Source organism: Lepus europaeus, chromosome 21 (genome assembly GCF_033115175.1).
Source record: "Lepus europaeus isolate LE1 chromosome 21, mLepTim1.pri, whole genome shotgun sequence".
In the NCBI taxonomy this organism is placed as follows: Eukaryota; Metazoa; Chordata; class Mammalia; order Lagomorpha; family Leporidae; genus Lepus; species Lepus europaeus.
Window position 1 is genome coordinate 1,485,546 of NC_084847.1, and position 13,020 is coordinate 1,498,565.

The 13,020-nt window shown below is 67.6% G+C and overlaps 3 protein-coding genes across 3 annotated transcripts; 1 reads left to right on the forward strand and 2 right to left on the reverse strand.

The window, feature by feature from the left end:
- The first annotated feature begins 1,153 nt into the window (after positions 1-1,153).
- On the forward strand, positions 1,154-4,929 carry MLST8 (MTOR associated protein, LST8 homolog). Its single transcript, XM_062179844.1, has 9 exons — positions 1,154-1,282; positions 1,712-1,894; positions 2,002-2,053; positions 2,140-2,302; positions 3,113-3,188; positions 3,268-3,420; positions 3,890-4,014; positions 4,115-4,278; positions 4,368-4,929. The coding sequence occupies exons 2-9, from the start codon at positions 1,766-1,768 to the stop codon at positions 4,484-4,486; spliced, it is 981 nt and encodes a 326-aa protein (XP_062035828.1). The 5' UTR covers positions 1,154-1,282; positions 1,712-1,765; the 3' UTR covers positions 4,487-4,929.
- Positions 4,892-8,328, reverse strand: BRICD5 (BRICHOS domain containing 5). The gene is made up of 7 exons (XM_062180922.1): positions 8,239-8,328; positions 7,326-7,446; positions 5,914-6,038; positions 5,599-5,751; positions 5,432-5,530; positions 5,069-5,222; positions 4,892-4,988 (listed from the first exon to the last, which is right to left on the reverse strand). Exons 1-7 carry the CDS (start codon positions 8,326-8,328, stop codon positions 4,894-4,896), a joined length of 837 nt encoding a protein of 278 aa, XP_062036906.1. The 3' UTR covers positions 4,892-4,893.
- On the reverse strand, positions 7,153-9,482 carry PGP (phosphoglycolate phosphatase). Its single transcript, XM_062179845.1, has 2 exons — positions 8,826-9,482; positions 7,153-8,712 (listed from the first exon to the last, which is right to left on the reverse strand). The coding sequence occupies exons 1-2, from the start codon at positions 9,463-9,465 to the stop codon at positions 8,387-8,389; spliced, it is 966 nt and encodes a 321-aa protein (XP_062035829.1). The 5' UTR covers positions 9,466-9,482; the 3' UTR covers positions 7,153-8,386.
- Between the last annotated feature and the right edge of the window lie 3,538 nt (positions 9,483-13,020).

Sequence of the window (13,020 nt, forward strand, 5' to 3'; positions counted from 1 at the left end):
GGGTGGTCTGGGAAGCCCTGCCGCTGGTGGGCTTGGTCCGCCCAGTGTCCGGGGGAGAGTGGGTGCCCGGGAAGGACAGAGGTGATGCCCACTTGCGGTCTCGGTGCTGCCAAGCGCAGAGCAGAGCCAGGAAGGGGAGGGGAAGTATCTGGGGGGACAGCAGAGCCTGGCGGGATTCTGAGAGCTGCGGGACACAAGGCAGACGGGACGGAGTTGAGAATGGCATGGCCGCCTGGAGCTGCCACGGCGGCCAGGCAGGCTGTCTGCAGGAGACGGTTCTGGGATCGCTTTATGGTGCTCACAGGCTGAGGGCGCAGGATGGACCCTGGCCTGGCAGTGGAGCTGAGGGACGAGCTCACACCCTGCACCCAAGCGCCGGGGTCTGGGGTCTGAGGCCTGGCTCGGCTCGCGATGCAGCGCCTGCTGACGCACAGCCTGGGACGGCTCCACCACCCTGCGGGTGGGTGATCGGGATCAAGTCCTCGGCTCCCAGCTCCGGCTCAGCTCACCCAAGGCCTTTGTGGATTGCGAGTACTCTCTCTTTAATATTTAATTGATTAATACAAATTTTAATTAATTACAGATTTTAAAAGGCTAGGGATAGGAAGGAGGCAGGGAAGGTACAAGAAGGAAGATTCCTGGGTGGGATGGCGGGGGGAGCTGGTCAAGGGGCCACATACACCTGCTCTGAGGCTGGAGGGGAGGGCGATCCGTCTACACCCGCTGTGCGGCTGGAGGGGAGGGCGATCCGTCTACACCCGCTCCGTGGCTAGAGCGGACGCAGGTGTCGTGGAGCCAGCAGTGCAGAGGCTAGGGACGGAGAAGCCGGTGGAGGGGGCTCCTCGCCTAGGATGCGCTCTGAGGTCCAGCCTGGGGACTGGACAAGTCTGCAAGGCCAGGACGAGGCGAACAGAACCACGGGTGCCCTGGCACATTTTACTCTCGTTTAATAACACTTCCATGCCTAAGCAAGCCTCACCAACAGAAACTACTCGTCCCAGCCTGCGCGGCGGAGGGCACGGGGACGCGACTGTCCCCTGGGCCCAAGCCTGGGACAGGCGCCGCCTTCAGAGCGGCGGGCGCCGCTGCGCTCAAAGGGACTCCCCCGCCCCAGGACTTTGGTCTCGTCCCCACCCACCTCCACCACCCCCCGCGCCACCGGGCTCCATGGTCTCGCCTCAAGTGCCCATCGATAACTCTACGCTCGGCCTTGGCCTCGATCGATTCGCTCCAACTCCCCTCGCCGTCCTGGAGCACGGAGGAGTGCGGAGCCGCATGTAAGGTACGGAGGCCGTGGCGAGGGCTGGGGAGCGGCTTCTGGGTGGCCGGGGGAGCGTGGCTGGGGAGAAGGAGCCAGCAGGACGGGCTCGCGGCGGCCGAGGGAGCACGGGGCAGCCGGGGGTCCGACCGGACGGCTCCCCCACCCCCGTCGGACCCGGACGCCGGCCTGCTGCGCATGCGCAGCCGCAGCGCTCTGCTCCCCCCCGCTCGGCCTCCGCCCTGCGCACGCGCAGCCCGCCCCTGCGGCAGAGCGACGCCCTGGGCGTGACTGCCCCCTGCCGGCCCCTGGCGGCATGGCGTCCCAGCCGTGCTCGTGCGGCGGGGAGCGCGGCGCGCGTCCCCATTTCCCAGACGGGAACGCGCCGCGCGGGCCCGTCGCCCGCTCAGCACGCGTGGGGATCCCCTGAGTGCTTGCCGTGTCTGCCCTCAGATGCTCTGACCCTTGGCACCAGCCTTCAGCCCTCGGGCCCGCGCAGGCCCCGCCATGAACACCTCCCCAGGCACGGTGGGCAGCGACCCCGTCATCTTGGCCACCGCCGGCTACGACCACACGGTGCGGTTCTGGCAGGCCCACAGCGGGATCTGCACCCGCACCGTGCAGCACCAGGACTCTGTATCCCCGCGGAGGGGGAGGCGGGGTGGCCGGGCAGTCTGGGCCGGGCCGGGGTGGGAAGCCCAAGGCAGCTCTGGTCAGCTGTGCAGCCTCCTTGACAGAGCCAGCAGGTGAATGCGCTGGAGATCACGCCCGACCGCAGCATGATCGCCGCCGCAGGTACCTGGGACCCTTGACCTCTGGTCCCTGCCTCCCGTGGGTCCTCCCCGGACACAGGCGAACTCGGGTTCTGCTCGCGTCCCCAGGGTACCAGCACATTCGCATGTATGACCTCAACTCCAATAACCCCAACCCCATCATCAGCTACGACGGGGTCAACAAGAACATCGCGTCGGTGGGCTTCCACGAGGACGGCCGCTGGATGTACACGGGCGGAGAGGACTGCACGGCCAGGATCTGGGACCTCAGGTGTGGGGCGGGGGGGGGGGGGGCGAGGCCCGGAGACCGAGCGCAGAGCCCGAGTCGGCCGCTCCGGGGTGAGGCCCGGAGACCGTGTGCAGAGGCCGAGATGGGCGCTCCGGGGCGAGGCACGGAGACCGCGCACAGAGGCCAAGACGGCCACTCCGGGGCGAGGCCTGAGACCGCGTAGAGCCCAAGACGGCCACTCCGGGGCGAGGCCCGGAGACCGCGCACAGAGGCCAAGACGGCCACTCCGGGGCGAGGCCCGGAGACCGCGCACAGAGGCTGAGATGGCCACTCCGGGGCGAGGCCTGAGACTGCGCAGAGCCCGAGACGGCCGCACAGAGGCCGAGATGGGCGTTCCAGGGCGAGGCCGAGATGGCCGCTCCGGGGCGAGGCCCGGAGACTGCGTGCAGAGCCGGCGTTCCATGCAGCTGAGGGGAAGTGGGGACCACGGGATCGGTGGATTGCATCACTGCCTTGCGTCCAAGGGGCTGGCTTTTTGTTTTTTTAGATTTTTATGTCTGAAAGGCACAGTGACAGAGAGAGAGACAGTGTCCATCCACTGGCTCTGTCCCCAGATGGCTGCAGCTGGGCCTGAGCAGGCCAGAGCCCAGAGTCAGGAGCTTCAGCCTGGTCTCCCAGACGCACTGGCAGGGAGCGGCCTGGGCTCGAAGCAGCGTGCCGGCACCCGGGTGCCTTCAGTCGCTGTGCCGCAACCCCAGCCCCAGGGGGCGCCTTTTACTCTCAGGCCTCTCTGGGAAGTAGGCCCTGCGAGGCCGTGGCCATCGGCTGAGATGTGTGCACCCCACCCCGCAGGTCCCGGAACCTGCAGTGCCAGCGGATCTTCCAGGTGAACGCACCCATTAACTGCGTGTGCCTGCACCCCAACCAGGTGAGGAGCGGCTGTGGGCCGGGCTCCTGGGGCCAGCAGGGCAGGGGTCCCGCCCGGCCTCACCTGCCCTGCCCTGCAGGCGGAGCTCATCGTGGGTGACCAGAGTGGCGCTATACACATCTGGGACCTGAAGACAGACCACAACGAGCAGCTGATCCCGGAGCCCGAGGTCTCCATCACGTCCACCCACATCGACCCCGACGCCAGCTACATGGCCGCCGTCAACAGCACCGTGAGTCTGGCTGCGGCGGAGGGGCAGCCCAGCTCCCCGTCCCGGGCTCTGCCGCCCACTCAGCCGCCGCAGCCCAGGACCGCCCAAGTCTGGCCACTTCCCCGACAGCCGCTGGCTCCCCAGCCACCCCCTTGGGCACCAGGAGCGAGGCTCCTGGCCCTGGCCCTGCTGGCCTCGCTGGCCTCCTCTGCTCCCTTTGCTTCATGGAGACCCCAGCCCTGTGTCCCCAGACCTCCTTCCTCCTGGCCTCCTGCCTGCAGGCCAGTGGCATCCTTAAGGAGGTTGTGTGTGAGCCTCCCGCCTCCCGCACCCCGGCCCGGGTCCCTGTGCGGGGACGGCCCCCAGGGTGGCCTCCCGCCTCCCGCACCCCGGCCCGGGTCCCTGTGCGTGGACGGCCCCCAGGGTGGGTCCTGGCTCCGGGCTCAGCCTCCAGGGTGCGCTTCATTCTGCTCCCTGTGACTTCCCGTAGGGAAACTGCTACGTGTGGAACCTGACGGGGGGCATCGGTGACGAGGTGACCCAGCTCATCCCCAAGACCAAGATCCCGGCACACACGCGCTACGCCCTGCAGTGCCGCTTCAGCCCTGACTCCACGTGCGTGCCGGCTGCAGGCTGAGGGCCGTGGGGCCCGCCTGGTGCGTGGCGGGGCGGCCGGGCGGGAGGGGGTGACACGCCCTGTGCTCCTGCCCCCCAGGCTCCTGGCCACCTGCTCGGCTGACCAGACCTGCAAGATCTGGAGGACGTCCAACTTCTCCCTGATGACGGAGCTCAGCATCAAGAGCGGCAACCCCGGGGAGTCGTCCCGCGGCTGGATGTGGGGCTGCGCCTTCTCGGGGGACTCGCAGTACATCGTCACCGGTGAGCTGGCCGCCCGCCCTGCCGGGCCTGCCTCGGGCCAGGCTGGCCAGGCTGGGGCTGAGCCTGCCTCCCTCCCTGCCTCCCTGCAGCTTCCTCTGACAACCTGGCCCGGCTCTGGTGTGTGGAGACTGGAGAGATCAAGAGAGAGTATGGCGGCCACCAGAAAGCTGTGGTCTGCTTGGCCTTCAATGACAGCGTGCTGGGCTAGCCTGTGCCTCCTGGGTCAGCGCCGGCTGTGTGGCAGACAGCACGCAGGACAGGGAAACCCCACAGGCTCGCCTCTGCCCACCCAGACCGGCTGGACCCCCCCAGCCGCTCCGTGCTGCCAGGCTGCTCTGCCCGAGGCTCTCGGCTCTCGGCTCCAGCCGCTACCCGGACGTGCCAGGGCTCCGGCCCCTGAGGCAGGCTGCACCTCACGGCTGGGCCCAGTGGCTCGGGGGGCTGGTGCTCGCCCCCAAGCCAGTCCTCCCTGCCCTCCCGCTCTGGGCCCCCTTTCCAGCGCCGAGGCCACAGGGGAGAGCGGCCGCGCTGCCAGCTGGGAGCTTTATTCGTGCATTCCAGGGCGGCCTCCGTGGTGCCGTGGCTCGTGGGCGGGCGCCGGGCCGGGCCAGGGGCTTAGTCCGGGAGATAATAAAAGCAGACGGACACACAGACGTGGCTTGGGAAGCAGATGTCGATGCAAAGGTAGATCAGCCGCTGTCTCTGGGGCCCTGGGGGGAGGGGCTCGTGAGTCCCAAGGGCCCGGCCGGCCCCGCCGTGGCCCCGCCACACACAGCGCGTGCCGACTCACCCTCTGCCCGGCGGGCCCAGTAGATGGGGGTCTCTGCGCAAAGGCGCTGTACCGAAGCCCCGACCTGGGCGGGGTCCACTGCACGGCTCCCGAGCACGGCCAGCAGCTCCTGGGTGCGGTGGGTGTCCTGGCTGGGGCTGCAAGACCCCTGGGCCTGCAGGGAAGGCTCTGGTGGGCCAGGGGGTGGGGTGCGCCCAGCTGCCCAGGCCCCGCCCCCAGCTGTCAGCAGCCCTGGGACGGGGAAGACAGAGCTTTCTGTTCCCTGAAACTGGAGCTTGCGCCATCCCTGGGCACCTGGGGCTGGGTGCAAAGGCCCGCACACAGGACCCTTTGTCACCCGGGGCCGGGTTGGGGGCTGCTCACCGGCGTGTTCAGCAGCAGTCGCAGGGTCTCCCGATCTCGGGCCTCCATCCGGCGAAGGAAGCAGGCCCCGTGCTCCGAGGGGCGGTAACACACGCAACCCTGGGGAAGCAGGTGGGTGAGGTGGGGCCGCCCCCAGCACCTGGCACGACCCCTCCCTGCCCACTCACACTCTGCCCGTCGAACAGCACGGCCCAGCTCCCGTTGCTCTGCGGGGGAGTCACCACGATGGTGGCTGCGTTCCGGGCTGCGTCTGCCAGGGTGGTTTGGTTGGCCCTGGGCAGGGGGCTCGGGAGGGTCAGGCGGAGCACCTGCTGCAGTGGCTGGGAGGGAAGCTGGAGTTGGCTGGCCAGCCTGGGGGCAGTCCCGACGGGCCCCTGATGTCCCCTGGGTGCCTCCTCCCAGCCAGCGGGTCCTCTGGCCGCTCGCTCCAAGGCCCGCACTCACCCTCCCGCCGTCCCGCCCCTGGTCCCGGGTGGGCTCACCTCTGGTGAAGTGTGGGCGAAGCCCAGCAGCCCCCCGGCCACAGCTCCTGCGGCGGCCAGGGCCAGCAACAGCAGCAGGCCTGCAGCCCTCCAGCCCCGGTGCCGGGTCTTCACCTGGAGGCACGCTAGGGTTAGAGACCAGGGCAGGGGCTGGGGCGCAGCGGGCCGCAGGGATGGTGGGAGCAGCTCACCCTGGCGGGCTCGCTCCCTTGCTCCATGCCACAGCCCTCGCTGCTGACAATGGCCGATTGTCTGCAGCCCCTTGGAGTCGCCAGAGAAACCTCGGGAAGCATACCCCTCCCATCGTGACCCCACCGCCTCCTCCCCAGCCCCATATCTGATGTCCAGGCCAGAGCCAAGACGGCCCCTGCTCTCTCGACACCTGGCCCGGGAGGGCTGAGTGCCCGGGCAGCAGTGCACGCGTGGACCTGGGGCGCAGCCCGGCTGGCCAGGACGCCTCTGCTGGGGTGGATGTGAGGTCTCTGGTCCCGTGGTTCCATCCAGACTCAGAGCTGGGCTCTGGGCCTGGCACAAGGGGAGCTCTGCAGAGGTAGGTGGAGCTTCCACCTGGGATGCTGGCATCTCACATGGCTGCCTCACTTCCCATCCAGCTCCCTGCTGGTGGCCTGGGAAAGCACTGGAAGATGACCCAAGGGGTTTGGCCCCTGCCACCTGCCTGGGAGGCCCAAATGAAGCTCCTGGAACCGCCTGGTCCAGCCCTGGCCATTGTGACCACTTGGGGGGTGAAGCAACAGATGGAAGATCTGTCTCCTTTTAAATAAATCCTTAAAAAAAATCTGCTGAATGTGTGACTAGTTTGGAGCTGTGCAGCCTCAAGCTAACACAGGATGGGCTGATGGGGACCCCGCAGTGTACACAAGGCCACACAGGACCGTGGACGGGCAGCCTGCAGGACCCTCCTGTGCACCCTGGGAAGATTAGATTGGCCTTGGTGTCCTGCCCGCACAGCTTGCTTAACTCTGCCTCCCCCACTGTCCCGGCCCCTGGCCTGCAGCCACTCCGGCTGTGACACGCGGTCAGTGTGTCCGCTCAGCTCACCCCGTGGCCCTTTGCCGCGCTGAGCTCCGTCTCGCTTTCCCTGACCCTTCAGCACCTGTTCCTCTGTAGGAAGCCCAGGACACGGAGCTGCCGCGGTCAGCATTCCAGTTCTGGAGCTGGAACCTGCAGGGCCTTCCACTTTTAGCACCCCCTCCCCCAGCCTCGGCGCGGGGCTGCTGGAAGGAACACCCGAGGCAGTGTGGCTGGAGAATTTAATGTGCATTCAGGTCACACAGCGGTGGGCAGCGTGGCTCCCAGGCCAGCCCCTGGCAGGAGGAAGGTGCCGCGTGCTCCTGGTGTGGGTGAGGCGCCCTGACAGGCCTGCTCCATGTCCAGTCCCACCCTGAGCTGACCTCGCACGGCCAGCGTCGGCACCACCGACGTCACAGGCACGCGCCCGGCCCGGCGCCCAGGAGCGCGGCTCTGCTTGCCCGTTACTGAGAACTTGGTGGACAAGCGAAGGAACGTTGTGACCTGCAGCCGTGGAAGCCGCTGGGCGCAGGGCGAGGCACCGGGAGGGGTCGACCACAAGGCACGGCTTCCCAGCCTCTGGCCTCCCAGCCTCTGGCCGTGCCTGCCCCACCACTCCGCTCACCAGCTACTCGCCCCCCATGGCCACAAGCCCCGCCCCACCCCAGGGAATGGGAGGAGTGGAAGAGACCCGCCTTCCTGCCGACCCAGAGGGCACCCTGGGTGACAGGCATTCCTTGGCCAGCACAGGCCTTTAGCCACGGAGACTTCGTCAGTGGGAGCTTCTCTATGGGACAGCACAGCTATTAACACACTTTAGACTCGACTTCAACACATGACAAACTTGTTCCAAAGTTTAAAAAAAAAAAAAAAAAAAAAAGCTTTTGCTCCACACACTGCTCCCAGCTCCCGGCGGACAGCTCAGGGTTCAGCCCGAGGCGTCCACACCCTCGGCCACGGAGCTCAGCAGGGTCTACAGGTCCACTCGGGCAGCCGAGGGCTGGGTGTGGGGAGCCGCAGTGGAACAGACACCTGTGACATCCAAGTGGTTTTCACAAAGGCAGTGGGGTGCGAGGGCAGCCCCTCCCACCCCACGCCCCCCTGCAGGTGCACAGCTGGTTCAGTCGGGACAGCCCCTCCTCCCGCGGTCCTCCACGGGGGTCTTCCTCCCTGAATGAAGTTTTCCGTAAAACGCAGAGCTGACCTGAGCCTGCAGAAGCCCAGGCCTCGGCCCCGCAGCGCCCGCCAAGCTGCACGCTGCGTCTCAGAAGACAAGCCTGCCCGCCGGACGCCCACCTGCCAGTTCAGGGGCTGGCGTGGCCCTGCTCCGAGCTGCCCGCGAGCCGGAGCGGAGCCCCACCTACTCATCTGCTGACTGGCGTCCATTTCTGCTTTTTTTTTTTTTTTTTTTTTTTTTAAATTCTGCAGACGAATGACACAGCCTTTAACCCTGAAGGGCGGGCAAGAGGTCGGCTATGCTGTCCACGTAGAAGTCGGGGACCATCTTCTTCCTAGACACGCAGTCACTTTCCTGATTCCGCTTCACATCCCCCAGCGTGGAGACGCCCGTGAGGGTGAGGATGGTCTTCAGGCCGCACGTGGCGCCCAGCAGGATGTCGGTGTCCAGGCGGTCGCCCACCATGACGGTGCGTTCCGGGTCGATGCCGTACTCCTCGGACACGCAGTCGAAGATGAAGCGGCTGGGCTTCCCTATGACGTCGGCCTGGCGCTGCGCGGCCATCTCCACGGCTCGGACCAGGCAGCCGGTACCTGCGGGACAAAGACGGAGCGGACGGGCGCGCCCCGGGTCAGAGCGGGGGTGGGGCGGTGGGCGCGGGGGTCGCCGCCCGCCCCGCCGCCTCCCGCCCCCGGGGCGCACGGACCCGCGATGAAGAGGCCGTTCTCCAGCGGCAGCCGGTTGTCCATGTTGGTGCCCACGAGCAGGCAGCCGGGCTGCTGCAGGTAGCGCACGGCCTTGGTGAGCTTCATGTAGCTGAAGTGCGGGTCGAAGCCCACCACCACGGCGCGCACGCCGGGCTCCAGCGGCGCGGACAGCCAGTCGCCGGGGCCGTCGCCCTGCAGCGGCTCGGGCCCCACGCCCACGCTGGCGACGCCCACGGCCTCCAGCTCGGCGGCCAGGGCCGGGCTGCCCAGCACGTAGGCTTTGGGGGCCGGCGCGCCCGCCAGGCGCTGGCGCAGGTAGAGCGCCGTGCAGTAGGCCGTGCCGAAGACCTCCAGGCCGGCGCCGGGCCCCGCCGGGCCGCCGAAGCCCAGGCGCCGCAGCTTCTCGGCGTAGGCCGCGCGGGTCTTGCTGCTGTTGTTGGTGATGAAGCCCAGGCGCTTGCCGTGGGCCCGCAGCGCCTGCAGGGCCTCGGGCGCGCCGGGCACGGCCGTCTCGCCGCGCCACAGCACGCCGTCGCAGTCGAACAGCAGCGTGTCCACGTCGGCGAGCAGCGCCTGGGCCCGCTCGGCGCTCAGCCGCACGCACCGGGCGTCGTCGCCGCCGGCCTCCGCCTCCGCCATGGTCGCCCTCCGCCACCGGCCGCCGCAGCCGCCGCCGCCGTCACCGGCCGCTCCTCGCAGCCGCCCGCCGCGGCGCCCGCCCCGCCCCCGGCGCGCTCATTGGCCCGGCGCCTCGCGGGCGCCGCTCATTGGCCCGCGTCTGCGCCAATCCGCCGGGGCCTCCCGCGGGCCAAGGGAGCGGCCCACCAACCGCCGCGGCCCGGCGCGGAGAGGCGGGCGGCCATTGGCTGCTGGGTCCGGGCCGCACCGATGATTGGCTGGCAGAGCGCCAACCGGCATTCGGAGCGGAGCGCTCACTGCGGAAACGCCGCGGGCCGGAGGGCCGGCGCAGGACGCAAGGCCGCTGCTCATTGGCGGCCGCAACACGGCGCGCCCATTGGAGGCGAGTGGTCAGCTTAGGTGACGGAGGCCCCTGATTGCGTGACCCCGGGCCAGGCCGGCTGCTGATTGGCCGCCGCCCTTCTCCTGGGCGGTGCTCTCCGCAGGAGCGCGGCGGGAGGGGCCGCGGTCCACGCGGGAGCCCGAGTCACGTCCGCACCCTGGCCTGAGCCCGCACCTTGGACGCGCTCGGACACGGTCGGTGCCAGTCCCGGGAGCCAAGCCGGGGCTGCCGTTCCCAGCAGGCCTGGTGCGTCACTCATCTCCAGGCCTCTGCAGAAAGGAACACCCGGACCGAAACTGTCCGCGAGAACCCGCGAACCCGAGGCAGGGGCACCTGGGGTCCAGGAGAGAGAGACCCTGCCTGGAACACGGCGCCACTGCCGTCCCCGGTCACTAGGGAGCGCCCGAATCTTAGCGTGCCTCCCCGTGGACGTCCCACGTGTCCGAACAAGGTGCAGGGTATTCCCAGCGCTTCCAGAACATTCCCTCCGGCCCCATCCAGGCCATACCGGCCACCACCTGCCCCCGGCTGCCTCTCGGACTTGTCACTCCGGCCGCCTTGTAAAAGACCATGCCGCACGTACGGTCTGCGGAGAGAGCCCCTGAGGGCCGGTTTGCGCCCCAGTCGCCTGCAGGAGCTGCGGCTGGGTCAGGCCGGACGACTCCAGAGTCGGGGAGCTCCATCCAGGTCTCCCACGAGGGTGGCAGGAAGCACTCTGCCTCCCTGCCAGGAGCCGGCCGTGGCGCCACGCACCCCGATGTGGGACGCCGGTGTCACACGCCCCCCCCCCCCCCCCCCGTGGTTGATTTGTTCTTTTCCTTGGATGGCCCCATGGGTCACTGTAAGAATATAACTTTTGTTGGTCTGTTCCCGGGTTAAATAAAACATATCCAACCAGGGGTGGTGGTGTGGCACCAGTGTGGTAAGTGGCCGCTTGTGACACCGGCATCCCATGTGGGAGCACTGGTTCAAGTCCCAGCTCCCCAGCTCCCAGTCCAATGCCTTGTTAATGTGCCTGGGAAGACAGCGGAAGAAGGCCCAGGTGTTTGGGGTCCTGCCACCGGCGTGGGAGACCCGGGTGGAGTTCCAGGCTCCTGGCTCCAGCCTGGCTGTTTCGGATGGAAGATCTCTTTCTCTGTGTCTCCCCTCTTTCTGTCTCTCTGCCATTCAAGTAAAGAAAGACTTAAGACAAGAAAGCACACCCAGCCGAAAAACTGAGCAGCCCTCAGGCAGGATGTCGGGGCTCAGGCTGAGGGCAGTGCGGGCAGGAGGGCATCTGGGGGCAGGCTGGTCTCACGCCAGTTCCCGGCCACTCTGCCATTTGGTGAGCTGCGGTCGGGCAGCCCCAGGGCTCCCTGTCAGGGTGCACTTTTCTGAACCCAGCGAGTAACCAAGCCGCAGCCCTGGCCTCCGTCCGGCCGTCTCCCCCGGGCCAGCCTCACACATCCGCCCACACCCTGGCTGCCCTCTGCCTTTGAAACCCTTCCCGTGCATTCCTCTCATGCTGGCCTCTGCATGGCGTGCCCTCCGCCCAGATTGCGTGTGCTCCAACCCCCTCCCCAGACCACAGGCCCTGGCCTCAGCCCCTCCTGTGTCTGCAGAGCCTGAGGCCCTTCCTCCGAGGGGCAGCAGAAGGACCCTTCTGGAACACCGACTGCCGTCCCCGCTGGAAGTCCCAGCCTCGTCCCGGCCGCCCAACCTGCCTGCTGTCATGGAAGGTGGTTTGATTCCTCCCAACACAGTTGTTTGTCTCCTCTGAAACTCACGTTGGACCGTGTTTATTTTTTAAGATTTACCTATTACCGGTTTCTTTGAAGGCCAGAGTGACAGAGGGAGAGAGAGATCTTCCATCTGCTAGTTCACTTCCCAAATGGCCACATCAGCTATGGCTGGGCCCAGCTGGAGCCAGGAACTTCCTCCAGGTCTCCCAGGTGGGTGGCAGGAGGCCAGGCACTGAGCCATCGCATCCGCGGGAAGGTGGAGCACAGTGGAGCAGCTGGGACTTGCATGGTGCTCCCAGAGGGGGTGCCGGTGTCACAAGCGGCAGCTTAGCCTGCTGTGCCACAGCGCCGGCCTCGGGTTGGAGTTTAACCCCCACTAATCTGACTACAGTATTTACAGGCGGGGCCTTTGGGAGGTGATTAGGATTAGATAAATTCCCAGGGGGAGCTCCCACGGCTGACTCCCGCTGGCCATGTAAGAGGGAGAGAGGCCAGGACACACACAGCGCCATGCCTGTCACATGGTGCCTTGTGCCCTCCTGGGACTCTGCCCCCAGGATGGCTGTCTCTAGCTGTGGCCCTTGACCTTGGAGCAGGACGGTAAACCAAAAATAGATCTCCTTCCTTCAATATACAGCAGAGAACGGCTTACAACCCGGCCGGCTGCATGGCCCTGCTCAGTGCCCCTCCCAGGCTGGGGCCGCCCTTCTGGGCCCTGGGCCCCGGCTCTGTCCTCCCGGGAGACTGGCCTTCCTGGAGGGGTCCTGGCCTGGTCCAGCGGAGAATTGCCGAGCTGGGAGAGCAAGCCCGGTGGGTTCCCACAGCCTGGGCCGCCCTCAGGCAAGGCGCCACCCCAATGGGGATGACTGGCGCCTGACATGAGCTGATCCCATCAAGCGCGCAGTTCCAAACAGCTAGCTAAGTATTACCTGGGAGAGACAGAAAGGGCTGTGCACGGATGTTCGGGGCGCCGCTGGTGGGAGGGAAAGAAGCCTGGTCACCGGCTGTGGGTGGACCAGGAGCACGAGCCCAGCGGCAGGCGACTCCCGCAGCCCGGGCACAGCCGCGAGTGGGCTGATGGAAGACGAGAACGTTCGGAAGCCATCGGGGCTCTGTGAGCGCGCCCAGGGGTGCTGACCGTGAGCTCTCTGTGGATCGACTCCAGCTAAGAAACACGGAGCCGCCCAGGAGCCCTCCCCGGTGTGACCCCCCGAGGATGACGGGGTGCCGAGCACCCTACCCCGGGCCCGAGCTGACCCTCTGGCCCGCCTGCCCTCCTCTCTCCAGGCTCAGAAGCCGGGCGCACCCTCCGCGGGTGTAACCCCAGCCCCGAGTTCCTAGGCTCTGGCCCCGCCCCGCCGCGCCAAGCCGCGCCCATTCGGGCGGTCTTCCCCTGGTCCCGCCCCTCAGCCTATCAATGCGCTCCCACGCAAGCCCGGCCCCTCCTCGCCC